Source organism: Oryctolagus cuniculus, chromosome 21 (genome assembly GCF_051225735.1).
Source record: "Oryctolagus cuniculus isolate XC-2025 breed Fujian yellow rabbit chromosome 21, ASM5122573v1, whole genome shotgun sequence".
Taxonomy (NCBI): domain Eukaryota; kingdom Metazoa; phylum Chordata; class Mammalia; order Lagomorpha; family Leporidae; genus Oryctolagus; species Oryctolagus cuniculus.
Genome location: NC_142887.1, coordinates 10,986,563 through 11,014,499, shown reverse-complemented (window position 1 = coordinate 11,014,499; position 27,937 = coordinate 10,986,563). Strand labels below are relative to the sequence as shown.

The following is a 27,937-nucleotide window of genomic DNA, read 5'->3' as shown; positions in this document are numbered from 1 at the left end:
CTCTTTGATATGGCCTGGGAAAGCAGCAGAGGATGGCCCAAGTGCTTCGTCCCCTTTACCTGCGTGGGAGACTCCGAAGAAGCTCCTGGCTCCTGGCTTCAGGTTGGCCTGGCTTTGGCCATTGCGGCCATTTGTGGAGTGAACCAGCAGATGGAAGACCTCTCTATGTCTCTCCCTCTCTTTGTAATTCTGCCTCTCAAATAAATAAATAAATCTTTTTAAATAATGTAAAAATTACAAAACCAATTGCTGACTGCGCTCAGAAGGTCTGGTTCTGTAGGAGGGCCCAGGATGTGCATTTCCAATATCATGTCACCCTCTGCTGCCACTGCCGGGCCAAGAACCAGACCATACTTCCAGAACCACCCATCCAGTTTGTCTCCAAGAACCCTTGACAGCTTTGGAGCCCACACTTACTCAAATGGGAAGTTCTGTGGGCCTGGCTGTAAAGGAACCCCTGGTGGAAAGATGGAGCAGACCCCTGGGACCCTGGGCATGCTGTGGGGGCCGTGCACAGGACACTGACTGCTCTGTGCCAGGTGTGGCTGGGAGGGGCTGGGCTGGGCAGAGCAGTGAAGCACTAACTGGGCCTGGCTTCTACCACTCAACAGCGCATGGGCTAAGTGGCTGCCTGCCTCAGTTTCCCACAGGGAGATCAGAGACGGCACTGTCATGACGTAAAGAAAACGCTCAGTAAATGTTTATTGCTGTTGAGATTATTTTTGTTACCAAGTTTGTCTGGTGGGGGAAATGGTAGTGACACAAATAATGTCTACTGTGTGCGCATGGGTTTCTGGAACCTTCCTGCACTCCCTCAGCCACGATACCACCCAACTTGGATTCCCATTTGCTAGTTTTAACACCCTCACAAAAATCCAGAACAGATGACAAGAAAAATTCAATATAATTTATTAAATAGATTCTGAGGGGCTCCTCCAAGGAGCACAATAAATAGCAATAAATTAATGCAGCCCCCTCCTGCCTTCGAAAGGGTATTATGAAAATAAATAGAATTCCATGCGCAAGAGAGAAACACTCCTTACACACCAGGGCTGGCAGCAGTGGACTGGGGAGTCCTCAGCCTTCCTGGGCCCGGCACTCCGGCTTCACTAGAACTCTTCATCAACAGTGTGGACCTCGTAGCTTATGGTGATGGCCTCGCACCGAGCTCCCAGGCTTCTCAGGCCGGCATGAACCTGGGCCATGCACCGCGAGAACTGCTGCAGAACGGCCAGCGCGAAGCTTTTGCACTCCAGGACAGTAGGCGCCGACTTGCAAGACGTGCCAGCTTCCGGCTCGTCCTGGGCTGGTTTGTCCTTGAGTTTGTCCAGGTGTTCTGTGATGATCTCAATGAGAGTTCTGTTGCTTTGATCTTTGATGGCCTTGAGATGCATCTGGATCGCTCCGATGCTGCTTGATGAGTGGGCACCGGGAGCAAAACACGGCAGCGAGGGTTGTGCTTTTGCCTGCGGCACGTTACTCTCTTTTATTTTCTGTGGAACGGGGAGGAGAATTGGCAAACATTAGGTTTGCAGTAACAGCCAGAAGTCCGGCGGCTAATGGAACCAGCCAGAATCACCCTCAGCTGCCTGCTGGGATGACCTCCTGGGGCTGTGGCCGTCGCACTCCCTTTGCAGTTGCTTGTCAGAGCTGGCTCGAGATGCAGCAGCAGCCCCGGCACCTGTGCCCTCTGCCTCCTGCCCCATCTCACTGAGGCCTCTGCAGCCTCTGCAGCCTGCCCCTTGACAGCCACCCCAATCAACGTCCTATGCTTGTCCCTCGGGGCCTCCCAGATGCCAAGGGAGGGCTTTCCACACCAACCACGGACCCCAGACCACCCCCAGCCCTCTCTCTTCCTGCAGACTGTTAGCCCTGGGGGAGGACGAATGGCTAAGAGCACCCGTCAGCCTGAGCCGTCTGTCACTGTGTGCGCCTGGGTTGTGTTGCTGAGGCCACGGCTACACAACCACCAGAGTAGATGCGAAGGGCAGTGCCAGTTTCTCCAGCTGCGTCCAGGTTTTGATATTTGTTTGCTTGTTTACTTAGAGCTACCTGATCCCTGAGTACTGACACCTCTTTAGTCCCACCCTTGACTCCTGACAGCCAGGCTCAGCTGACACGGACAAGCGGCTGGGACGTCTAATCCAGCCAGCTGCCCCCCCGGGCAGCGAGACATCCTCCTTGGACATCTTCCAGCTTAGATGGGCTGGCACTGCCCCTGCGTGTGAGGTGGCCCGGCTGAGGCAGGACAGCTCATTTCCTAGTCCTGTGGCCACTAGCGTAGGCCCCACACCCCAGGAGAAATCACCAAGGCTGTGGCTCTCTGGGCCGGCCTCTGCCTCTGCTGCTTTCCTGAGTGCACCTGTGCCCTCCGGAGACTCTGAGCCTGCAGCTTTCAGCCCTGTCCACAGCCGGGGTAATGGAAGGCATTGCAAACAGATAGTTTGGACAAGAAATCTTGAGGGTACTTACATATTCTTCCAGCAGCTTCTTAGACAAGGTCTCTAATTCTCTGAATATCTTTTTCATGTCGCACGGTGATGGCGTAGGTGCCGTTCGGCACAACAGCCAGCTTCCCGCATAGCAGAACAGGAACAGAGCAGACTTCGTGAGTCCTGGAGAAAGAGCCACTGTGTGAGGTGACCAGTCAGACCCCCGCCCCCCACCCCAGCTTCAGTCACTGAAGAAGCCCTTCTTGAGCTCTGCAGGGTGGAAATCTCCCAGAGCTTTCCACCAGAGAGCAGCAGGCCGGGTACCTGTATGAGAGGCCATGGCAAGACAGCAAGCAAGGCCTACTTGGGCAGCAGCTCCCAGAGCCAGACGTGCTCGCCATGGCCACCGGGAGATATATAAAGGGCCCAAGCGAGGCAGAGGGAGTCAGTGTCCCGCCCATGGCAAAATCATTGCTCAGCTCTTCTCCAGAAAACTCTTTCAAGATGTGGCCGCCAGACCATGCTGAGTGAAAGTAGGGCTGGAAGGAAACAGTGAGGTTACCCTCAAGGTAGGCAGCAGCCTGACTCAGTGTGCACACACACTGTCACGACACAGGAAGACACACACATCTGGGCCATTCTTCTTGGAAAGGGCTCGTTGATAATGACTAAAGGAAATTCTGCAGCCGGTTGCCAGGCACAGCCGCCAAGGATCAGATGACTTGCAGGAGCTGAGGGTAGGCACCTCACAGGGAGTGTCTGTAGGATGCACGGATGGGGTTATCTTTGGAAATTTCTGAAACTGGGCCCATGCCAGGCTGTGGGGATGGCCCGGCTAACCGCTCTGAGCGTGGTGAGTCTAAGGCTCCCCCCACACTCCACCCTACCTCAGGCACCCCTGGACTGTGCTGCACCTTTGCAATCTAGGCCCTAGAACCAGGGATCATTTGCTGAAATCATTTGTTTTTTTTTTTTTTTTTTTTTTTTTGACAGGCAGAGTGGACAGTGAGAGAGAGAGAAAGGTCTTCCTTTTGCCGTTGGTTCACCCTCCAATGGCCGCCGCGGCCGGCGTGATGCGGCCGGCGCATCGTGCTGATCCGAAGCCAGGAGCCAGGTGCTTTTCCTGGTCTCCCATGCGGGTGCAGGGCCCAAGGACCTGGGCCATCCTCCACTGCACTCCCGGGCCACAGCAGAGAGCTGGCCTGGAAGAGGGGCAACCGGGACAGAATCCGGCACCTTGACCGGGACTAGAACCCGGTGTGCCAGCGCTGCAAGATGGAGGATTAGCCTATTGAGCCACAGTGCTGGCTATCATTTGTTCCTATGTTGAACACTATCCTTGATCAGGCTGTCTTCTGTGGCCTTGGGAATGGCCAAGAATAATTTAGACAAGGTCTAAGGACCAGACCTAGCAAATCAACACAGGGGCGGGCTGGTGATCTGCTTTAAGTCAAGAGGTGGGGAAAAGCCTGTCTGAGGAGGTGACATTTAAGCCAAACCCAACAAATAAGGAGGAGCCAGGCCCCGGGACATGTGGACACTAATACCAAAGGCCTTAGGCAACAGTGAGCCTGTTGTCCCTCCAAGAGCAGGGGCTGGAGTGAAGTGGGAGAGGGGAGGGCATCAGAGAGGTGGGCAGGGGCCGGATCCCGGAGGGCCTTGTGGCCATGATGAACTTGACTTTAAGGGGCTGGTGTAGACAGCAGGTTAAGCCCCTGCCCCACAGGAGAGTGCTGCTTCAAGTCCTGGCTGCTCTGCTTCCAGTCCAGCTCCCTGCTAACGTGCCTGAGAGGCAGTGCGTGATGGCCCAAGTATTTGGGCCCCTGACACCCATATGGAAATTCCTAGCTCTCGGCTTCAGTCTGGTCCAGCTCTGGCTGTTGAGGCTGTTTGGGGACTGAATCAGTGGCTGCAAGAACTTAGCTTTTATTCCAAGTGTGGCGAGACACCATTGAATGGCTTCAGGTAGTGAAATGTAGACTTTGTGTACTTTAAATGAGAGAGAAAGATAGGCTATGAGTACAGAGTAGAGTGGGAGAAGTCTACAGCAGCAGGAGGACGTGGGGAGAGGCAGCTCTCGTGGGAGGGGATGGAGGCCGCAGACCTGGCTCACAGACTGAGGCAGAAGTGAACCAAGGGTGGCTCCTGGGATTTTAAGAAAGCAAATGGGTGAGTGGTATGCAGTGAGGAAGATGGGAAATCAGGAGTCCTGCTGGGAAGAGGTGAGGTTGGGATGCTGGTGTGCATCTGTGCATCACCTCAGCCCCTGGATGGAGTCCAGAGCCAGTGACGAGGGCAGGTCTGGGCAGCCCACAGATCCCAAGATGCACTACAGGGACCTCCTGCCACCCTGAGTCCCCCTCTCCCGCCAGCCGCTGCTGTCCTCTTCTTTCTCGTCCCATTCCTGACACAGCGGCCTGCAGCACTGCAGTGGCTCCCACCCCTCTAGCAAAATCTGGGTAGGCACGGCTCTTATCCCATAATTATGCCACATTGCAAGGCAAAAGGGCTCTGTAGATGCAGTGTTACTAGTGAGTTTACTTTAAAATAGAGAAATTAGAGGCAGGCGTTTTGCCTTATGGTTAAGACACTGGTTATCATGCTTGTGGCCCACAGTTCGAGTGCCTGGGTTCAGAGCCTGCCTCTGGCTCTTGACTCCAGCTTCCTCCCAATGCTGACCCTGGGAGACAGCAGTGATAACTCATATAGTTGGGTTCTTGCCACCCACATAGAAGACGTGGATTGAGTTTCCAGCTCCTGGCTTTAGCTTTGGCCCAGCCCCAGCTGTTATGAACATTTGGTGAGTGAACCAGTTCCCTCTCTCTCTCTCTCTCTCTGTCTCTGTCTCAAATTCATTAATTAAAATGTAAATAAACAGATAAAATAGAGGAATTATCCTGGATTACCCAGGTGGGCTCTTTATACGTTTTTAAAAAGATCTATTTATTTATTTAAAAGGCAGAGAGTTGCAGAGAGAGAAAGATCTTCCATTCACTGGTTCACTCCCCAAATGGCCAAAACAGCCAGGGCTTGAACTGGACCAAGCCAAAGCCAGGATCCAGGAACTCCATCTTGCAGGGGCCCAAGCACCTGGGCCATCTTCTGCTGTTATCCCAGGCCATTAGCAGGGAGCTGGATGGGAAGTGGAGCAGCCGGGACTTGAACCAGTGCTCACAGTTTGCTGGTGTCACATTGGGCAGTGTGTGACACCGCTGTGTCTACAATACCGGCCACCATAATCAGCTGAGCCCTTGAAAATAGGAGGGCAGAGTCCTGAGAAGCACTCAGTTGTCCTTGCTGACAGAAGGTGGAGGGGCTGTAGGAAGGCCGAGGAGGAAGTGCGTTTGGGCCGCAGCCAGTGAGCTCGCCAGGGAGGCCTGAGCCCAGGAGGAGGTGCTGGCCAGGCAGCACCTTTACGTTCACTCCTGGGGACCCTTAGCAGAGGCTGTCCACAACGGGCCTCTGACCTACAGAAACTGTGAGACTGTCAGTCTTGTGTTTTTGAAAGTGCTAAGTTCATGGTGTTGGTCCTGGCAATGATAGAGAGCTGATACTTCCAGAAGTTCATGAAAAATATGTATTTTGGAAAGTGATGCATGGATTTCATATTTTTGCACCAAGATAAACATATTTTCCCCCAAAGAAACCTTTTATTTAATGAATACAAATTTCATAAGTACAACTTTAGGAATATAGTGATTCTTCCCACCATACCCGCCCTTCCACCCTCACTGCCACCCAATCTCCTCCTCCCTCTCCCATTCCCAGTCCCATTTTTCTGTTAAAAAAAAACAAACAAACAAACAAACAAACAAACAAAAAAAAAAAACAACACTGTTCCTCAATAGTCAAGACAAGGGCAGTTCAAGTCATTGCTTCTCGAAGGGTCAATCCTAGAGAAGGTTCCATGCCCTGCTGAGAACAATGTCTATTCTGCAACTGTGGAACAGAAAGTTCTGTAGATATCTGTTAGGTCCACTTGGTCTATAGTGTTGATTAATTCTGCTGTTTCCTTGCTGATTTTCTGTCTGGTTTATCTGTCCATTGCTGAAAGTGGGGTATTGAAATCCCCCATTATTTGAATCTCTGTCTCCCTTTAAATCTCTTTTTTATTGTTGTTGACAGGCAGAGTTAGACAGTGAACAAGAGAGACAGAGAGAAAGGTCATCCTTCCGTTGGTTTACCCCCCAAATGGCCGCTATGGCTGGTGTGCTGTGGTCGGCGCACTGCACTGATCTGAAGCCAGGAGCCAGGTGCTTCCTCCTGGTCTCCCATACGGGTGCAGGGCCCAAGCACTTGGGCCATCCTCCACTGCCTTCCCAGGCCACAGCAGAGAGCTGGACTGGAAGAGGAGCAACCAGGACAGAATCCGGCACCCCAACTGAGACTAGAACCCAGGGTGCTGGCGCCGCAGGCGGAGGATTAGCCTAGTGAGCCATGGCACCAGCCTCCCTTTAAATCTCTTAACATTTCTTTTAAATAGCCAGGTGTCCTGTAATTCGGTACATATACATTAGTAATAGTTATATCTTCCTGACTTTTAACAGTTTTTTTTTTTTTTTTTTTTTTTTTTGACAGGCAGAGTGGACAGTGAGAGAGAGAGAGACAGAGAGAAAGGTCTTCCTTTGCCGTTGGTTCACCCTCCAATGGCCGCCGCGGCCGGCGCACCGCGCTGATCCGATGGCAGGAGCCAGGAGCCAGGTGCTTTTTCCTGGTCTCCCATGGGGTGCAGGGCCCAAGCACCTGGGCCATCCTCCACTGCACTCCCTGGCCACAGCAGAGGGCTGGCCTGGAAGAGGGGCAACCGGGACAGAATCCGGCGCCCCGACCGGGACTAGAACCCGGTGTGCCGGCGCCGCTAGGCAGAGGATTAGCCTAGTGAGCCGCGGCGCCGGCCGACTTTTAACAGTTTTTTGCATTAAAGTCTATTTTGTCTGATACTAGGATGGCTACACCAGCTCTTTTTTGGTGTCTGTTAGCATAGAATATCTTTTTCCATCCTTTCACTTTCAGTCTGTGTGCATCTTTGTCTGTGAGATTAGGCAGCAAATAAATGGTTTTTTTTTTTTTTAATCCATTCAGCCAATCTGTGTCTTTTAACTGGAAAGTTAATGCCATTTACATTCAAGGTTCTATTGATAAGTAATGACTTTGCCCTGCCATTTTTCCATAAATATTCCTATTTTTTACTTTGGATTTCCTTTGAACTTCCTTCACCCTTTCCATAAGGATGACCATGTTTTTTGTGTTTCTGTGTGCAGCACGTCTTCTGCAGGGCTGGACGTATGGTGACAAATTCTTTCAGTTTCTGTTTATCGTGGAAGGTCTTTATTTTATCTTTGTTCATAAGTGAGAGCTTTGCAGAGTATAGTATTCTGAGTTGACAGGTTTTTTTCTCTTCGGACTTGGAATAGATCTTGCCACTTTCTCCTGCCTGTAGGGTTTCTGTTGAGGAGTCTGCAGTGAGTCTAATTGGAGCTCTTCTCAAAGTAATCTGGCATTTCTCTCGTGCGCATTTTAGAATCTTTGTGTTTTACTGCGGAGAGTTTGGTTACAATGTGTTGTGGTGGAGATCTTTTCTGGTCATGTCGATTAGGAGTTCTGTGTGCTTCCTGTACTTGGATGTCCCTTTCTTTCTCCACATTGAGGAAATTTTCTGTTACTATTTCACTAAAAAAGCCTTCTGATCCTTTCTCTCCTGCCACACCTTTGGGAACTCCTATATGTTGGATGATTTGATAGTATCCTACAGATCCCCACAGTGTCTTTCAGTTTTCTAATTTCTTCTTCTTGTGTTTGGTCTGACTGTATAATTTCCTGTGCTTTATCTTCTAAGTCAGATATTCTTTCTTCTGCTTCACCAGTTCTGTTGTTAGGCATCTTTTCTGCAGACGTTCTGAATTATCCTGGCACGTGGCCAGTGACCTGGTGTTTCCAGCCCTCCTGGGTTCCCCTCAGCTGTCATTTGAATTGACCACTCCTGGTACCTCATGGTGCCAGCCACCTCCAGCTTCAGGACCTCCTCTTGCTCCTCTGTTGTGATGCTGTCCTGATGCACTTTGCCACTCTGTGGCACCTGTTCTCTGTAGGCTGGATCACTCCCTGTCTCCCTTCCCCCACTTTTTTAAATTAAAGTTTTTGTTTCCCATTTACTTATTCATTTGAGAGAAAGAGACTGAAACTGGCCTTGCATCTGCTGGTTTGCCCCCTGAAGCTTGCAATGGCCAGGGCCGGGCTGGGCCAAAGCTGGGAATTGGGGACTCAGCCCAGATCTCCCGCGTGGATGACGGGGACACAGTAACTTGACTCCCACTGGTGCCCCCAGGGTCCGTATTAGCAGGAAGCTGAAGGCAGACATGGAACCCAGGTGCTTTGACGTGGGATGTGGGCATCTGAACCCTTGACTTAACCAGCAGGCCAAATGCCTGCCCGTTAATTTTTATTTTTTTAATTACTAATGTATTTGAAAGGCAGAGATACAGAAACGGAGACACAGAGAGCTCCTGTTCACTGGTGCTCTCCTCAATGCTGGGTCAGGCTGAAGCCAGGAGCCAGGACTCAGTCCAGGACTCCCCTATGGGTGGCAAGAACCCAGCCACTTGTGATGACTGCTTGTCGCCCACGGTGCACACGAGCAGGAGGCTGGAATCACGAACACAGCAGGAACGTGAACACAAGCACTTGAATGTGGAATGCGGGCGTCCCAAGTGGGACGTTAACTGCTGAGCTGAACTCCTGCCCCTGGCTCTGTTTCAGTGACCCCCTAGTGCTTGTATGCATTTTCGGGGTACAGTGTGATAGTTTGGTCCATGCGTGCAGTGTGTCGGCATTGCCATCCCTTTAGATGTGTCTCACTTCATGACTTGGGACCTTTGACCTCTGCCAGTTATTTAAAAATATACCATAAACTGTTAGAGACCATTCTTAGCCTACTGTGCCCTCCTGTGGTCTGGAGCATCAGAACTAGCCCCTCCTGTCCCTGCCCGCCCCGTCTCCTGTGCTTAGCCCTTTAATTAATGCACATCCAGCGTGCTCACCCCTGACCTCTATTCACTACACTCAAATGCCTTTTTCCTTCAGGATCTCAATGTCCTCCTGAATGTCCCACCTGTGCTCAGGCTCAAGGATCTACACAGAGCCGTGATGACAGTGGAGATGGGGGGACGCGGATGGCTGAGGACCTGTTTGGGAAGTAAGCTTCCAAGAGGTGGCGATGGAAAGGGAGGGTTGAGGGTGGCTTCTGGGTCTCTGGTTTGGATGGATGGTGGTGCTACGACGAACAGTGGGGCTTGCCCGAAGTGACGAATCAGACTTCTAACACGGAAGTTAGAGCTAGTACGTGATGCTTGGGTGACGACACACTGCAGGCCATGGAGCCTGAAGGAAGGTACTCGAGACACAAACGTGGCTGCCATCCGTGTATTGTGACTGTGTGCCTGTGGAAGACCACCGTGTGAGACCCAAGAGGGTGTGCAGGCCTGGGGCGTGCCTCGGTGATGGGACCAGGAGAGGAAGACGGTTTCGTCCACGACACTGAGCAGGGAGAGAAAAGTACCAGGAGAACATGCTGTCATGGAACGAGATGAGTAGTTTTTCGACAGAGGAAACGGTTGGCATCCTCCTAAGCCACGAAGAGGTCAAAGAAGATAAGGGCTGAGGAGGTTCACTGGGTTGGGTGACATGAGGTCACGGGAACTCCACAAGGGGAATTTGAACTTCACTGGGGGAGTCTGAATGCTGTAGGACACGGTGGGAGCCACGTTGGTGGTTTGGAAAGTGAGGAGAAGAGAGTGCAGGCTGCTGTGTCAAGAGCCGGGATGAGGGGCCGCCGCCGTGGCGCAGCGGGCAAAGCCTCTGCCTGCAGGGCCTGTATCCCATGTGGGCGCCGGTTTGAGTCCCCGGCTGCTCCACTTCCGATCCAGCTCTCTGCTGTGGCCTGGGAAAGCAGTAGAAGATGGCCCAACTCCTTGGGCCCCTGCACCCACGTGGGAGACCTGGAGGAAGCTCCTGGCTCTTGGCTTCGGATCGGCACAGCTCTAGCCATTGCGGTTATTTGGGGAGTGAACCAGTGGAATGAGGACCTCTCTTTCTCTCTCTCTGCCTCTCCTCTGTGTAACTCTGACTTTCAAATATAAAATAATTCTTTTATTTTTTTATTTTTTATTTATTTTTTGACAGGCAGAGTGGACAGTGAGAGAGAGAGACAGACAGAAAGGTCTTCCTTTTGTCGTTGGTTCACCCTCCAATGGCCGCCGCGGCCGGCACACCGCGCTGATCCGAAGCCAGGAGCCAGGTGCTTTTTCCTGGTCTCCCATGGGGTGCAGGGCCCAAGCACTTGGGCCATCCTCCACTGCACTCCCTGGCCACAGCAGAGAGCTGGCCTGGAAGAGGGGCAACCGGGACAGAATCCGGTGCCCCGACCGGGACTAGAACCCGGGGTGCCGGCGCCACAAGGCGGAGGATTAGCCTAGTGAGCCGCGGCGCCGGCCTCAAATATAAAATAATTCTAAAAAAAAAAAAAAAAAAGGCTGGGCAGATGTGGGAATAGTGGGCTGCTTTCATGGGTCCAGGGTTTCCTTATGGGAGGAGAAAAATGTTGAACATTAGATTGTGGTGAGTTGTGCTGTGCAAAGCCCATGTGTACACTTAGACACGTATGTGTATGTGTACATATATTTATTTAAAAGGCAGAGGAGAGAGAAGGAGTTGGTTCATCCACTGGGTCAGCCCCGGATGCCTGCCTGGGCTGTGCGCGTGGCCGGGACCACATATTTGAGGTTCCCAGGAGTGCAGAGCTGGACTCGAACCAGCCACTGGGTCATGAGATGTGTGCGGCCCAAGCGGTAGCCCCTTAAATGGCACCGTTTAAGGGATGTAAATCACACCTCCGCCACGATCTGCCTTTCCCGGTTCTAGAAGCCAGAATCTAGGAGACGGAGACCTCAGGCTTGGGTCAGGCCGCAGCGGCCCAGCCCAGGACGCCCTGCCTGGAGCGGGGCGGAGGTGGTGACCGGCACAGGGAAGTGCTCAGTCCCGCTGGGAGCCCCGGGTGTGAGGCTGCGGGCACTGCTGCCCCAGGTTTAAACATGAGGGTGGGGGAGAAAAGCCAGGTGATGTGGGGGAGGTCTCTGACCCCCAGCCTGGAGGGCTTTTCCTCCGCGGAAAGTTGACAGCCCGCGGAAGCGCGGGTCCAGCGGTTGCCCCCTCTCGCGATTTGATCAGCGCTGGATCTGGCGCGCTCCCGCGGCTGACGGTCGCCTAGCAACGCGGACAGTGGCGGACAGCCATGGAGGGGCGCTCAGCGTCCGGGCCGGGGACCGTGAGCGCGGCGGTGCGCGAGCACCTGCGGCAGCTGTGCCTGCGCGAGTTCCCCTGTGGCACGGGCAGCTGGGTGCGCGCTCCGGGGCCGGGGCCGGGGCCGGGGAGTGGCTGTGGGCACCGGGACGCTGCGGGGCTGCCCGGACCAGGCCCCCACCTGGGCCTGGCTTGAGCAGGGCTGTGCGCTGGACTCCAGCTTCTGGACGCAGGTTTCCCTGTGGGGGCAGGGCTTCTGTCTGAGCACGATTTCTCAACCTGCAGGCACCGGTGGGCAGAGGCTGGGGCTTCCCTTCCTGGGAGCCGGGTGTCGAGAAGGCTTTCCACCCCGCGGTCCCCTCCCTGCCCCTGGGGTCACGGACCTTTCCCCCATGGCTTTCAGAGGGAGGGGAGCCTGACGTGGCTCAGGGGGCTGGAGCTGCTGCCCCCTGCTTCCCAGGCTCAGGGGAAACAGAAGGAAATGAGTTGCTACAGCTGTAGAAGGAAAGTGGTTTCTCTGCCCACGAATGGCCTTCCCCTCTGACTTCAACCTGGGCACGGGTTGCACAAATGTGACCCTGACTCTGTGTGGCCAGAAGCTCTGGGTCATCAGTCAGGTGCCCAGGATGGGGACAAAAATGGTGACATGGAGAACCAGGGCCCGGAGAGGTCTGAATGGTCTTGGTGGCCTTGGTGGAAGCTGGACCTCCCCACAGAGAAGTGGGCAAAACCCCTTTTTGCTTCCTGGTTCCCTTCTGTAGGAAAGCTGAGCCACAGCCAGGGGTGCACAGAGCCGGGGCAGCGTGCTGGGCGCCAGGCAGGGCAGGGGCACTGAGGCTTCGCAGATGCCTGGAGCAAGGGGTGGGAGGGAGGCTCGCAGGGTGCATCGCTTCGCACCTCGGGGTCTGGGTTTGCCTCTCCAGCCTCACAGCCTCTTCAGAAAGCTTTTCTTGTGATCAGAGCCCCCACAGGCTGCCTGCAGTGCCTCCGGGCCCTTACGCAGCGTGCCAGGGCTGCAGGGAGTTCTGGGTTTGGGGATATTTGCAGAGACACAGTGCAGCGTCCTGGGGACAGGACCCAAGCCTGAACTTGAAATTCGTGTTTGCTGGCTGTGCACCTTGCACACGTAGCCTGAAGGTCTCTTAAACAGTATTTTAAGCAGTTTTGTGCTTGGCTGTGACGGCTCACGCAAGGTCAGGTGTGGAGTTTTCCGCTGGTGATGTCATGTCAGTCGTTGCTAGGAAAGTTTCAGGTGTTGGAACATGCTGGACTTTTGGGTTGGCAGTTTAGGGATGCTCACCCTGTACATAAATGTTTGTAAGTTTAGTGTGAAATATATCATCACTTTTACTTTTTTTTTTTAAAGGATGTATTCATTTTGAAAGGCAGAATGTTAGAGGGAGAAGGGGGAGAGAGAAAGAGCTTTCATCTACTGGTTCACTCCCCAGTGGCCACAAGAGCCAGGACTGGGTCAGGCTAAAGCCAGGGGCCAGGAACTCCATCCAGGTCTCCCATGTGGGTGGCAGAGACCCAAGCACCTGGGCCGTCTCCTGCTGCTTTCCCTGGTGCATTAGCAGGGAGCTGGATTGGAAGCAGAGGGTACAGGCCTGGACCAGGCACTCTGTGTGGGATGTTGGTGTGGCAGGCGGCAGCTTACGCCGCTGAACCCCAGCACTGGCCTCTTCAGCACTTTTACTCCAACTCCAGAGGAAACCTGTACGGGCAGGAGTTGGACTCCAGGCATTTTGTGTCTTCCCTCCTCTGAGGTCATATCCACAGGCAGTAGTTACTCAAAATTATCTTCCACTCATTGTCCAGAGCTCCAACCGTCTCACCCCCAGTTATCCTCCTTTATTGTCTTTCGGGTTTTGAGTTTTGGACCTAGAGAGAGGCATCGTATCCACCCTTGCAGAATAAGTCTCGCTTTGGTCCTCGAACTGGGCAAATGTGGAGGGAGCTGGACCCCAGAGAGGAGGAGACAGTGGAAGCCCTGCTGGACCTCGTGCGCAGCCCCCACTCGCCCTGGGCTCTGCCGAGCGGCTCCAGCACGGAGGACCAGTTCCTGCGAGAGCTGGCCATCCAGGACCCGCTGCAGCTCAAGGACTCCTTCTTCTACTCCTACTTCCGGACCCTGCGGGTGGTGGACAAGGAGGTGAGTGTGGCGGTGAGGGTAGGGTGGCCGCTCCAGAGTTTTCCACAGCTCCTTGGTGGAGGCCGGAGGAGGTCTGCCTCGGCCAAGGGCAGCTGTGCCCTGCCCTCTGATGGAGCCCACCGGCTTGTCACCATTCTTCATGCCCCCAGGAAGGAGTGCCTTGGTGTGCCCTCCTGGGTCTCAGCAGAGACCTTTGGGAGGGCCTGCCATGGGCTTCATGTGGCCTGAGGGTCGGGGCCTGGAGGGCTGGCGGCACAGTGCTGGTGTTCACGTCTGCTGTTACAGCGCCTCTGCTTGGCTCGGTAGTAGCCCAGCGCTGGCACGGAAACTCCGTCTCAGGCTTCCTTCTCCCTGGAACCGGGACATGGCACGGTGCAGGGAGGAGGGGTGGCCGAGCCATGCCGGGTTCCTGGGTTTGCTTCCAGCAAAGCCCTTCCACCCTGGGAAAACTAGCCTAGTTGGTGGCCCCCAGGGAGAGAGGCCCAGACAGGAAGGGCTCCCTGTGTCTCTGAGACCACCAGGCACTGACCTGCTCTGTGGAGAGCAGGGTGACGACTGTCGTCCCCACGCACCCTCAGTGCCAGCCCACCAGGAGGCCGGGGGATGTTCTCTGCCCTCCCCAGTGGCACGGGCCCCAGCAGAAGGCAGACAACACTCCCAGTCCAAGGAGGCGAGGGTGGCAAGAGGCCCCTGAGTCGGGGCAGAAGGAAGCAATGCAGGACAGGCTTCTGGGGAGGCCAGGGTGGCACCAGGGCTGGGTGCGGGAGCCCCGGTTTCCCTGATGTGGACTTGGCTCTGCCCACGCCGCCCGGCCCCGCCCCACCCCCAGCCTCCTGTCCTTCCCTCCCAGGTGAGTCTGGTGGATAAAGACCTCCTGAAGTTTCTAAAGCTGGAGGAGTTGATTCTGAGCGCCAATCATATCAAGGAAGTGGATGCGGCCAATCTGCCCAGGACACTCAAGGTAGAGGCACCAGCTCTGCTGGAGGCCCTGCCCCTCAGCAGCCCTGCGCAGGCTTGCCCAGGCCTTCAGGATGGAGGCCACTTTCCTCAAGTGAAACACGGAGCCCTCCACCCAGCAGTTCTCTCCCAGGCAGACACCCCAGAGAGGCAAAGGCAGGGCTTCAGACTCTGGTTCGCCTGTGCGCACAGCAGCCAGGAGGTAGAGATGGCCCGAGGGTCTGTAGGCAGGCAGCCAGCAAACATGGCCCATCTACCGTGGCACCGAAGGAACGCGTGACACCAGCTGCAGTGTGGGTGAGCCTTGAAATCGTGGTGCTAAGTGAGGGGAGCCACTCACAAAACGGCAAGTCACATGTGGCTTGTGTGTGCAGACACGCAGAAAGGAGTTAAAGGCTCTGGGGGCTGGGGAGAGACCCAGGCACTGCCGCTCTGCGTTTCGGGGGCTTCCAGTCAGAAGGGTGAAAAGGTAGTGAGAGTGGTGTAGCATTCTGGATGTAACCAGTGCCACTGAGTTGTGTCGTGTGCAGTGGGGTAGGCTGTCGCCGCAGGTGCCTGCACCCCAAAATGCAGTGCCTGTACCCCAAAATGGAGTGCCAGTTTGAGTGCTTACTCTGCACTTAAAAAAATTTTTGTTTTATGCACTTGGAAAGAGTGACAGAAAGAGGAGGAAAGAAAGGTCTTCCATCTGCTGATTCACTCCCCAGTAGCCACAATGCCAAGGCTGGATGACTGAAGCCAAGAGCCAAAAACTCCATAGGGGTTTCCCACATGGGTGCAGGGGTCCAAGCACTTGAGCCATCTTCTGCTGTTTTCCCAGGTGCATTAGCAGGGGGATGGATCAGAAGTGGAGCAGCCAGACTTGAACCATTGCCCATCTGGGATGGCAGCGTTGCAGATGGCAGCTTAACCTGTGCTTCTGATCCAGCTTCCTGCTAATGTGCCAACTCACGTGGGAGACCTGGATGGAATTCCTGGCTCCACTGGCCTGGCCTGCCCTTGGCCATGTAGGCACTTGGGGAGCGAACTAGCGATGGAAGGTGATCCTTCTGCCCTGTCTCCCTCTCTTCTCCTCTTTCTCTGTGTTTCTGCACTCTACCTTTCAAATACATAAATAATACATAATTTTTATAAAGGGAGTCCGGTTGGCCCAGAGGGGCAGGGCGCGAACACCTGAGTTTTCTCCTCCTGAGTGTCCCAGGCAGAGGAAGCAGCCAGTCCTCTGCTGCCCAGCCCCGCTGTCCGCTCTGCTCGCAGGTGCTGGAGCTATACGGCAACGAGCTGGCCAGCATGGAGTCTCTGTGTGTCCACCCTCCGCCCCCGGGCCTCCAGCACTTGGGCTTAGGCCACAACAAGCTCCTGGGCCCACTGGAAAGCCTGTATGTCACCGCCAGCCACTGGTAACTCAGAGCCCCCGTGGGAAGGGCTTGCGCGAGTCCGCCCCGGCTGCCCACTCCCCGCGGGCCTCAGTCCTGGGCATTAACTAAGACAGTGACGACAGCACCCCCGGAGCCCAGGGAAGGATCCCGCAGGTGTCAGCCGGGGCTCTGCTCACCGCCGGGTGGGCCCACCGCTCGGTGTTGCTGGGACCGTGGTGGGCATTGCCAGCACTGAGAGCATCCCCACCTCTGCCTTCTGGACGCCAGGAGTGCCCCCGCGCCCACCCTGCTCAGCGCCCAGTGTCCCCGCAGGGACCACCTGTCACGGTGGGAGCCACCGCCCGGGACAGATCTTCAGGACGCTCCACTGTTCCTGAAAGCCCAGCGTCCCCGGGAGGGGTGCGGAGCAGTCCGCGGCCCATGGTTCCTGCCCCTTGTCTCCTTGGGGGGTGAGCCGTGGGACGCTCAGAGCCCGGAGGTGCAGCCACGTGGCAGGCCCCACGAAGAGGGCCTGGGTACCAAGGCGAGGTAGAGGCAAGCCGTGGAGCCCTGAGGTCAGCCAGGCCGCTGTCCTCTGCCCTGGACGCAGGGTGCTGGCCCCTTGCTCCACAGGCTTCTGAACTCCCTGGGGTCTCGCCCCCACCCCCAGGCCCAGCCTCGTCTCCCTCGATCTGGGCTTCAACGACCTGACCGACCTGCAGAGCATGATGGCTGCCCTCCGGAGCCTGCGGCGCCTGCGGCTGCTGGTGCTGCAGGGGAACCCGCTGGCCCTGGTGCCGTACTACCGCGGCTTCACCATCGACAGCCTGGCCCCACTCTGTGTGCTGGACGACATCACCGTGTCCCCCAACGAGAAGCACCAGTTCCGGGGGCTCAGCCTCCACGGGGGTAAGGGGAGCTGCACCCCAGCGCCTGCCCTCCTGGGTACCGGCGCCTGTGGCCCCGAGACCCCCTACCCGGACAGGTGCAGTTTCTGAGATTTGGGGACAGGGCCTTCCGTTTCTCCACCTCTGCGGTAGCTGTAGATCGCCCCCTAGCGGCCCATGGCGCGAGGTGCATCAGCGCCAAGGTCGGAGTAAACTATAAAGGAGAGTGGTGCCTGCAGTGTGCCGGACACGTGCTGAGGTCACCCTCTGTGACCACCTGTGCCAAGTGTCCCATGAGACCTGGAGAACAGCCGGGGAGGGGTACCGTGACTGACCCCACCGTCACGCGGTTGATCGTGGCACAGCCGAGCTCTGGGGCCCTGCCCGGGGCGCCCCTCTCCTCGGGTGGGGTCTGCCGGCCTCTGTTCCGTGGGCCCCTGAGTCCCGCACTCTCCCTGGCAGATCTCTTGGCACACGCGGCGCAGTTGGTGGTGACCATTGGCAATATCAGGGGGGTTCTGGACAGCTCCGTCTTGGACCCCGAGCCAGGGCCCGAAGGCCCGTTCGCCTCTTACACCTATTACGTGACCTACGACTTCGTGGAGGATGAGGAGGGCGACAGGAAGGAGTACAGTGGCGTGCTGGCCGAGGTGCGCCCCGCGCTGCGCCTGCAAGCGTGGGTGGCTTTGCACCTTGGCGCGGCCCTCTGATTCCTGGCCCCCTCCCCCGGGCCCGGCGATTCCCACGTGCATACCGCCCCTCCCCGGCCCGCCCTGCGATTCCTGCACCCGCGCCCGCCTGGGTTTTCACCCTTCTGCGGGTTCACGCAGAGCTGCGGCCCCCGAGGTGCGTGAGGCGAGAGCTCTCGTGTCTCCCGTAGATCGTCCAGCCGTCCCCCAGCGCCGAGCTGCTGGGTGAGGACTTCAACGAAGACTTCCCGGAGGAGTTGGGCGGGGAGGCCTCCGAGGAGGCGGAGTCTGCAGAGTCGGCCACCACCGAGCTGCTGGACTCGGAGCTGTCCTTGGTCTCGGCCGCCCTGCCCAGGTCCACAGACTCGGCCGAAGAGCTGGCGAAGCTGCGGCCCCGGATGGATGACCACCTCTGCCTGTCCCCAGGGTGAGGGGACCGCCTGCGCGGGGCCTGCCCTTCAGGCCCAGCTGCCGCCGGTGGGGCTGGCGTTCTCCTCCCCTCCTGGGCTCCAGCACCTGCACCCAAGCAGCGGGTCCCGGGTCCCCAAGGGGCCGGGTTGCTCAAGGCCTGAGACGGTAAAGGGCGGAGCTCTTCATTCATCGCTCCGCTTGGAACCCTTTCTGGTTCAAGTCCTTGATCCATCGGCCCAGTGTGGTTAGTGCCCCCCCACCCCCAGGCTGCGTGTCTGGCTCTGCCAGCATAATGAGCCCCATCCCATGCCTTCCCTGAGCTACTTTAAACAACAACAACAACACTTATTTGAAAGGAGAGAGAGAAGTCTTCATTTGCTGTTCACTCCCAGGACGGCTGCAGTAGCCAGGGCTGGGCCCACGTGGGTACAGGGGCAAGCACTAGGGCCGTCTTCCGCTGCTTTCCCAGGCCGCAGCAGGGAGCTGGGTCGGAAGTGGAGCAGCAGGCAGCAGGTGGCAGCCTTACTGGTTACGCCGCAGCACCAGCCCTTCCATGAACTTCTTATGTGCCCTGCATTTTGTCTTATTTGATAGGAATCTTCTTTAAATGCCATTTTTCTTTTTAGTTGATACATAGTAATTATATTTAAAGAATTATTTTAAAAATTTCATGGAAAACATGCATTATTTTTAGGCTTTTTTTTTTTTTTTTTGACAGGCAGAGTGGACAGTGAGAGAGACAGACAGAGAAAGGTCTTCCTTTGCCGTTGGTTCAACCTCCAATGGCCGCTGCGGCTGGTGCACTGTGGCCGGCACACCGCGCTGATCCGATGGCAGGAGCCAGGTGCTTCTCCTGGTCTCCCATGGGGTGCAGGGCCCAAGCACTTGGGCCATCCTCCACTGCACTCCCTGGCCACAGCAGAGAGCTGGCCTGGAAGAGGGATGACCGGGACAGAATCCGGCGCCCCGACCGGAACTAGAACCTGGTGTGCCGGCGCCGCAAGGCGGAGGATTAGCCTAGTGAGCCGCTGCACCGGCTTTTAGGCTTCATTTTCACACAGCATTTTTTTTTTATTTTATTTTTTTTATTATTTTATTTTTTTTTATTTTTTCTTGACAGGCAGAGTGGACAGTGAGAGAGAGAGACAGAGAGAAAGGTCTTCCTTTGCCGTTGGTTCACCCTCCAATGGCCGCCGCGGCCGGCGCGCTGCGGCCGGCGCACCGCGCTGATCCGATGGCAGGAGCCAGGAGCCAGGTGCTTTTCCTGGTCTCCCATGGGGTGCAGGGCCCAAGCACCTGGGCCATCCTCCACTGCACTCCCTGGCCACAGCAGAGGGCTGGCTTGGAAGAGGGGCAACCGGGACAGAATCCGGTGCCCCGACCGGGACTAGAACCCGGTGTGCCGGCGCCGCTAGGCGGAGGATTAGCCTAGTGAGCCGCGGCGCTGGCTTTTAGGCTTCATTTTCACACAGCATTTTTAAAATTATTTGAGAAGTGGAGAGAAGGAGAGGGACACGCTGACTGACAGCTCTTATTGTCCACGTCTGCAGTGGCCGTGGCTGAGCCTGGCCGGAGCTAGGATCCAGGAACTCATTCTGGTTCTGCGTGTGGGAGGCAGGCACACGACTCCTTGGACCAGCTCTGCTGCCTCCTGGGGTCTGTGGTGAGCAGGAGGCTGGAGCCAGGCTTGAACCCCGGGCACTGAGATGCGAGAGGTCCTAACTGGAGTCTCAGCCAGGAGGCCCAGTGCCTGCCCCGGGGATGCTTGCTGGCCTTTGGATCGCTGAGAGGCAGTGGGGCTGCCTGTGGGAGTTTGTAACATTTGCTGCTCTCCTACTCTGACTTGGCTGAACTTCTGAAAGCTGCCTCACGGGGCCGGGCCGTTTCCCTCGGTTGTGAGCTCAGTCCAGCCCCACAGGAGGCCTCTCTTCGCCTGACCTCCCCTCCTGGGCTTCTGGTCCCGTTTCCTGCCGGGGTCCTGCACATGCTGGCACCTGCATGATGAGCCCTTGGCTGCACCGCCCCCCAGGACAGTCCTGTTCAGCACGGCCCGCAAGCCCTGGAGTGAGGTGATCGCCTGTGGCTACGAGATGCAGCACGGCCTGAAGGACCTGGTGCCGCTCAAGGCCTTCCTGCTGGCGGGGACCACTGTGACTGTCATGGAGGAGAAGGTGGGCCCCTCTGCCCTGCCCGGCCCACTCCGGCTGCCCCGTCGCCCACTCCCCGTTGGCCGTTCAGCCTCCCCAGGGGCAGGGCCCGGCGGCCACAGCCTGCTCCCTTCCTTGCTCACTCCAGATCCTGTCTTGGCCCTTGATGTCACCCTCTGTGGACAGTTCCTTGCCTACCAAGAAAGGGAAGAAGGAGAAAGACAAGAGAGGGAAGGCAGAGAAGGAGTCTCCCAAGGTACCAGCCGGGCTGGGCTGGCTAAGCCAGGGGCCCCCGCGGGGTGACCCCGGCCTCACCTGGCCCCACCCCACCCTCCCAGCCTCCCCCACAGGAGCGAAAGGGGTCCAGGAGGAAGAAAGAGCCGTCCAGCGAGCTCCGGCAGGACCCGCCCGTCACGCAGGTGCTGGGCAGCTGCCTGGTGGTCCTGGAGCCCCTGCTTGCAGGGGAGCCCCTGGTGTCCACTGTGTGCAACTTTGGGGTGGTCCGCACCCCGGAATCCGACAGGCTCACGTTTGCCAGGGTACGGGGGCCCGGGCCACGTCCCTCCACTGTGCCCTCCCTCTGCCCACAGAAGCCCTGCGCCCAGTCAGGGTGGGGGCTGGAGGCTGCGGGAGGGGCCTGGCACTGGGAGTCACCCCCTGGGTGCTGGCATCTTGGGCGCAGCCTGCCTCAGGTGTGTGCCAGGTCCCCCTCACGGCAGCCCCCCACGCCAGTAAGTGTCTCGTTTCCTGTTCTCTCTCAGGACTCGAAGAAGGCTAAGAAGGGTGCCAAGAAAGGTAAGTGCCGCGGCGGTGACTGTGGGTGCAGAGGGCTGGAAGGAAGGAGGTGGCATCTTCCGGTCCCTGGCAGGGCCACGTCCATCAGAGGACCAAGTCCTGGGCCTTGCCTGCAGCCCCGAGGCCCTGTGGTGCGAAAAGGCAGGGGCATGGGCTGCCCCGGGAGCCGCAGTTTGCCCAGACAGAACCTGGACGTGCTCCGGGGCCAGCAGGCAGCGGGCAGTGGGCAGCTGTTGCAGCTCTGAAATAGCGAAGTGTCGGGCTTGAGTTTAGAGGCTTGGAGGCCCAGCCAGGAAGCGGGGAGGCGCCAGGAGGCTGCCGGGGGACACAAGGCAAGATCCGCAGAAAAGCCAAAGCCACCGCAGTGTGCACCCGTTGTCGACTGAAGAGGCACAGGGCTGGCCATGCAGCACGAGGCCCTGGAGCGCGGCTGCGATCAGCCAGGCCCAGGGCCGGCCGCCCGCTGTGGGATGTGTGGGTGTGATCAGCGAGGCCCGGGGCCCGGCCGCCCGCTGTGGGATGTGCCCGGGACGTGCGGGTGTGATCAGCGAGGCCCAGGGCCCGGCCGCCCGCTGTGGGATGTACCCGGGATGTGCCCGGGACGTGCGGGTGTGGTCAGCGAGGCCCAGAGCCCGGCCGCCCGCTGTGGGATGTGCCCGGGACGTGCGGGTGTGGTCAGCGAGGCCCAGGGCCGGCCGCCCGCTGTGGGATGTGCCCGGGATGCGCAGCTGAGCCGAGTGGGTGTGCGGTTGCCCGGGGCTGCAGGAGGGGAAGCGCAGTGACGGCTCGTGAGTGCAGGATTTCCACTTGGGGTGATGGACTTAGGTGGTGGGGGCGACACAGCATTGAGAATATACTGAAAACCACTGCATTGTGCATCTTAAGGTGGAGAATTTTATGTTTTCCGAATTTTTTTTTTTATCTCAATGAAAAACAGTAACTTTCAGTGTCAGGTATGAGGTGAGACCGGAGAAGGGCTGAGCCCGCAGCTGGCACCCCGGTTAGGGGGTGAGGTTGGCCAGGCCGTGAGGCGCTGGGCTGGGGTGCACATCCGAAGCCTTTTCCACAAGGACCCCTCCCCTTTTTCACCTTCTCCCCTCGGCCCCGCCTATCACCGACAGCAGGTGGATGGGGGCTACTCTAGCCGCCCCTCCCCCACTCGTGGCCTGGGCCTCCTGGTTAGGGCAGCCCTGCAGGAAGCTCTGTGTGTGTGGTTTAATTTCGTCTCCTCTCCCACGTTGCCAGCGCTGGGCCGCCAGAGGGCAGGCCCTGGCCTCAGCACAGTGGCAGTGGTGCGCAGACCCCCACTGAGAGACCGCGCCTGGGTGGGGGGAACGCCACAAAGATGAATGAGCTCGGGCCACAGTCCCCTAAGAACAAAGGCCTGGATTTTTTTTTTTTTTTTTTTTTTGACAGGCAGAATTAGAGACAGAAAGGTCTTCCTTCCGTTGGTTCACCCTCCAAGTGGCTGCTGCGGCCGGCGCACCGCGCTGATCCGAAGCCAGGAGCTGGGTGCCTCTCCTGGTCTCCCATGCAGGTGCAGGGCCCAAGCACTTGGGCCACAGCACAGAGCTGGCCTGGAAGAGGGGCAACCGGGACAGAATCCGGCGCCCCGACCGGGACTAGAACCTGGTGTGCCGGCGCTGCAGGCAGAGGATTCACCTAGTGAGCCGCGGTGCCGGCCAAATGCCTGGATATTTATAGGAAGACAAAGAGTTGTGAATGTGTGCCGTCCGTCATCCGGTAAAGCGGTAACCGAGCCGACAGCACAAGGAGGCAGCAGCACAAGGCTTCCCGTGCCATCCCTGCTGTGTCCACACCGGCCCGAGAGCGAGATCGGACTTGCAGGGCCTGAGGGCTGGCCGGGGTCACGGGAGCAGTGGGAACCCCAGGACGTGCCCTGGGGAAAGGGGAGGGCGTAGGTGACCAGGCAGAGCCCGGCCTGGAAGGCAGGAAAAGCCCCGCACTGCTGGGGGCACATGCACTTGCAAGTAAACTGGATCCAAGGAGGAAACAAAAGGGAGAAAAGCGAGACTAAAGGCCTGCATAGACGCCCTGTGCTGTGCCCGGGGCGGGGGGCTGGGGGTGGCGGTTTCCCGGGCTCGGCACCCTCTCAGGGTCACCTGTCTCGGGCGGGGCCGGCCGTCAGCAGGCGGCTTCAAGCAGATTCTGAGTTCTTTTTTTTTTTTTTTTGACAGGCAGAGTGGACAGTGAGAGAGAGAGACAGAGAGAAAGGTCTTCCTTTGCCGTTGGTTCACCCTCCAATGGCCGGCGCGCTATGGCCGGCGCATTGCGCTGATCCAATGGCAGGAGCCAGGTGCTTCTCCTGGTCTCCCATGGGGTGCAGGGCCCAAGCACTTGGGCCATCCTCCACTGCACTCCCTGGCCACAGCAGAGAGCTGGCCTGGAAGAGGGGCAACCGGGACAGAATCCGGCGCCCTGACCGGGACTAGAACCCGGTGTGCTGGCGCCACAAGGCGGAGGATTAGCCTAGTGAGCCGTGCCGCCGGCCCAGATTCTGAGTTCTTAGGGGGCTAAAGTGGGCTGAAGCCCTGGCCTGAAGCGCTGGCATCCCATATGGGCACTGATTCTAGTCCTGGCTGCTCCTCTGACGATCCAGCTCTCTGCTGTGGCCTGGGATAGCAGTAGAAGATGACCCAAGTCCTTGGGCCCCTGCACCCACGTGGGAGACCTGGAAGAAGCTCCTGGCTTCAGATCAGTGGAGCCGCGGCTGTTGCAGCCATCTGGGGAGTGACCCAGCGGATGGAAGACCTCTCTCTGTGTCTACCTCTCTCTGCAACTTTTTCAAATAAATAAAATAAATTAAAAAAAAAGAGTTCTTAATACTTAAAATAGCCAAACAGCGGGAGAAAAATGACTTCCTCCCCTGGACTGCGAGACCAGGCGCACAGGGCTCGGTGACTGACGATTGCTGCGGCCTGAGACAGGTGGGCTGGGGTGGGTGGTTTTAGTAAACGTCTTTGCGAATCTCCCCCACCCGGTTTAACTGGACACAGCTGGGTTCTCGCGGCGGCTCTGCAGCTGGGGGCGACGTGGCTGTAGTGGTGAAGGAAGTCAGCCTCACGGGGCGCCGCACTGGCTAAGAGGGAGTCGGGCTGTCCAGTAACTGCTTTGTTGTTTACTGGTGGTGTTACTGGTGTGACACCAAGCTCGAGTAGAGGTGTTCACAGTGTGAAAGCCGAGCCTGATCCGTGAGCTGGCCAAGGTCCGCCCGCTACCCCCTACTCCCACGCCGGCACGGACTGCACGGGCGCAGCCCTGGGTCGCCGGGCTGTGCAGAGGCTCCAGCCGCGGGCGCGCCCGCCGCACGCCTCCCGGGTCGTCGGAGGTCCTCTGAGCACCGGGAAGCTGCTGAGTCCGCCCGAGGACGCAGGTGTCCCCCATGCCCACCCGAGCTCCCCGCCGTGCGAGAATCCGTTCGCAGGCGCGCTGCTCTCGGGGCTGGCAAGCTGTCCCCCGCGCCTCTCCGCACTCACGCGCGCGTCTCTTGCTTTCTCAGAAAAGCCGAAAGCGGCGGCTCCGGCCAGCGAAAGCCAGTACCAGCCCGAGGCGCTGACGGTGGAGGTGCAGGTCCAGCTGAGCCAGTGCCGCACGGCCGCGGAGGCGCTGCACAGCTTCGCCTCTAGCGCGGCACAGTAAAGCGGCGCCCAGCCCCGAGCCTCGCGTCTGCTTGGCGCGCGTCGCGGGCGGGAGGGCGTGGCCGAGACCCGGGAAGGGGCACGCGGTGGCCCCAGGCCCCGCCCCTTCCCCAGAGACCCCGGCCCCGACGCGGGGGCGTGGCCAGTCCGGCCCACGGCCGGAGGCCGCGAGCGCCCGGCGTGCTGGGCGCTCCGGGCAGGGCTGGCCGCCGGAGCTCGGCCGGTGGTGCGGCGCGCAGGTAGGTCGGGAGGGGCGGGGAGGCCGCTGGGCCTGGAGTTCGCCCCGCCGAGGGCAGCATGGTCGGAGGCGGGCGTCGTGGACCCGGGCTCTGGTAACCCCCGCTGATGGGCCCTTGCTCCGGCGACCGCGGTCCCGTCTGCTCTCGACCCCTTCGCAGGCTGCGGCGCGGGCAGAGCCGCAGCCCTGGGCCTTGGCGGCCTCCCGCGCCCAGGGGTCCTGCATTCCACTCGGAGGGGTCGTGCGCCGCCCCTCCCTCCCGGAGCCCGCAGGGAGCGTGGGCGACGTCCAGGCCGAGGAGGGGCTCCGCGGGGCGGCGGACGGGGCCGGGGCCGAGACACCACGGGCAGGGCCCGAGCAGAGGCCCCGCGGCCTCGCCCGCGGATCTGCTCGCCACACCCGGGGTCCCGCCGCCTTCCCAGCCGCGGCAGGCGAGAGCTCAGGAGCCAGCTGCCCCTCCCGGAGCCTCCGCTCCCCCGCGCGGCCGCGTCCCTGCGCCTCCCCCGTCACCGTCCCGCCTTGCGCCTTGGTTTCTCAGTGCACGGGTCCGGTGAGTCTGGTCTGCGCCCGTGGCGAGGGCAGTGGCCCGTCGGCCTCGCCGCAGCGGGCTCCGTGCACAGGTGAGAAGGGAGGACGCCCGGCTGCCTTGCGGGGCACCGGCGGCGGAAGGCCACGGGCCTGGCTGTGCGGCTGTGACCCTGGGCGAGTTCCCGGGGATGCGGTTTCTCTCCCTCCTTTGGGTCGCTGCGAGACTTCACGAGAGAAAACCAGAATTGAGTAAGCGGTGGGAAGGGGAGAGGCTGCAGTTCTCCCACTTCCTGGCCTGCACTGTGCCGGGCGCCTGCCCCAAAATCCCTGGCGGAATCCCGAGACCGAGACCGCTGCCCGCAGAGGCGAAGGGCGCGCTCTCCGGCCGCCGCTGCCGCCTGCTCGCTCCCCGTCCCGGGCTCGGTAGCTGGGGACACCCAACACCCCGCCACGTGTCGGAGCAGCAGTTTTTCTGGGAAATGGTCTGACTTACTGGAAAGCCCAGAGTGACTCTAGTTTACTCTCCAAATGCCCCCAACAGCCAGAGCTGGGCCAGGCCAGTCCCCAGCTGCCTTCCCAGGGTGTGCGTTAGCAGAGCCGGGGCTGGAGTCAGCCACTCCCACGTGGCACGTGGGGGTCCCACTGCGCCAGACACCCACCCCTAGAGTGATTTTACTTGGGTGAAGAGCTCCCGGTGTCCAGAGTTGCGCTTAGAATTTGACCCAAAAGCTAAACGAAGTCTGTGCTGTTCACACGGACTCAGGCGGCTGAGCCCCGGGAAGGGGGGGCCCGTGTTTGTGGCGTCGGCTTCAAGGCAGCTGTCAGTCATCGGGGGGGGGGGGGGGGGACGGGGGACGTTGGCCCAGGAGCCCGCCTGCCGGGTGCAGCAGGTGTGCTGTTTCTCTCTGGGGAAGGCCTGGAAAGCCAGAGCCGCAGCGGGAACTGCTTGGTCAGCTTCTGGGGACGCGACCCAGGCGCGCTCCTCGCAGGCCCGGCGATGCCCTGCAGCCTGGGCTGGCTGCTCCTGTGCGGCCTTGCAGTGCTGCTGCCCGGCTGCCTGCTCTTCCTGAAGAAGGAGGCCAGGCCGCTGGGGGCCCCCGCGGCCCACCCGCCCTTCTGGGCTCCCCCGGGGCCCCGCCGCAGCCAGTGCCCACCCAACGACACGGCGGCCAACGCCTCCCAGTTCCTGCCTGCTCGCCACCGCCTCTTCCTGACCTATCGCCACTGCCGCAACTTCTCCGTCCTGCTGGAGCCTTCGGGCTGTGCCCAGGACACCTTCCTGCTCCTGGCGATCAAGTCCCAGCCGGGCCACGTGGGGCGCCGGGCGGCCATCCGCGGCACCTGGGGCCGGGCGGGGGCCTGGGCTAGGGGCCGGCGGCTGAAGCTCGTGTTTCTCCTCGGGGTGGGGGGACCTGCCCCCGCAGCCCGGCTGCTGGCCTACGAGAGTGGGGAGTTTGATGACATCCTGCAGTGGGACTTCGCCGAGGACTTCTTCAACCTGACGCTCAAGGAGCTGCACCTGCAGCGCTGGGCGGCCGCCGCCTGCCCCCAGGCACGCTTCGTGCTCAAAGGGGACGACGACGTCTTCATCCACGTCCCCAACCTGCTGGAGTTCCTGGACGGCTGCGACCCGGCCCAGGACCTCCTGGTGGGAGATGTCATCCGCATGGCCACGCCCCACAGGGACACCAAGCACAAGTACTTCATCCCGCAGTCCATGTACAGGGCCCGCCTCTACCCGCCCTACGCTGGGGGTGGCGGCTACGTCATGTCCAGAGCCACCGTGTGGCGCCTGCGCGCAGCCGTGGAAGCGGCTGAGCTCTTCCCCATCGACGACGTCTTTGTGGGCATGTGCCTGCGCAAGCTGGGGCTGAGGCCCACCCACCACGCTGGGTTCAGGACGTTCGGGATCCGGCCGCCCCTGGACCCCCTGGACCCCTGCCTGTACCGAGGGCTGCTGCTGGTGCACTGCCTCTGCCCCCTGGAGCTGTGGACCATGTGGGCGCTGGTGACAGATGAGGGGCTCGACTGCACAGCTGCCCCCAAACCCCAGCTCTGAGCACCTGCCTGGAGGACGCCGGGTGTCGCTCTCCTCCTGTGTGAGGAACAGGAACTCTGAACACGGACTCGAACCCCTTCCCACCTTGTTCGCTCTAAAACCCTGGAACCTGGCGCACGCCGAAGCACAGCAAATGCTGTCTCCTTTTTAAATGCAAAAAAATAAATTCTTCTTTGGGAAGGAGCGGAAGGAACACAAGGCACGTGTCAGAGTCCTGTTGAGAGCAGCAGGTGGGCACTGCCTCACCCTCCCGTGTGCCGCTGACCCCTTGGCTTCATGTCCTTTTGGGGGTGGTGGACCCATCACAAAACACTTAGAAATCTTACAAACC

At 58.9% G+C, this 27,937-nt stretch overlaps 3 protein-coding genes across 3 annotated transcripts; 2 read left to right on the top strand and 1 right to left on the bottom strand.

The window, feature by feature from the left end:
• Positions 1–1,109: 1,109 nt before the first annotated feature.
• Positions 1,110–2,529, bottom strand: IL31 (interleukin 31). Its single transcript, XM_070066154.2, has 2 exons — positions 2,473–2,529; positions 1,110–1,493 (listed from the first exon to the last, which is right to left on the bottom strand). Exons 1-2 carry the CDS (start codon positions 2,527–2,529, stop codon positions 1,110–1,112), a joined length of 441 nt encoding a protein of 146 aa, XP_069922255.2.
• Positions 2,530–11,614: 9,085 nt separating this feature from the next.
• Positions 11,615–24,929, top strand: LRRC43 (leucine rich repeat containing 43). The gene is made up of 12 exons (XM_051837775.3): positions 11,615–11,823; positions 13,639–13,878; positions 14,729–14,839; positions 16,093–16,235; positions 16,864–17,102; positions 17,543–17,730; positions 17,961–18,196; positions 20,210–20,351; positions 20,476–20,583; positions 20,666–20,866; positions 21,089–21,122; positions 24,643–24,929. Exons 1-12 carry the CDS (start codon positions 11,719–11,721, stop codon positions 24,780–24,782), a joined length of 1,887 nt encoding a protein of 628 aa, XP_051693735.1. The 5' UTR covers positions 11,615–11,718; the 3' UTR covers positions 24,783–24,929.
• A 1,565-nt stretch (positions 24,930–26,494) lies between these two features.
• On the top strand, positions 26,495–27,804 carry B3GNT4 (UDP-GlcNAc:betaGal beta-1,3-N-acetylglucosaminyltransferase 4). The gene has a single exon (XM_008250565.5). It carries the CDS (start codon positions 26,545–26,547, stop codon positions 27,604–27,606), a length of 1,062 nt encoding a protein of 353 aa, XP_008248787.4. The 5' UTR covers positions 26,495–26,544; the 3' UTR covers positions 27,607–27,804.
• The last annotated feature ends 133 nt before the right edge of the window (positions 27,805–27,937 follow it).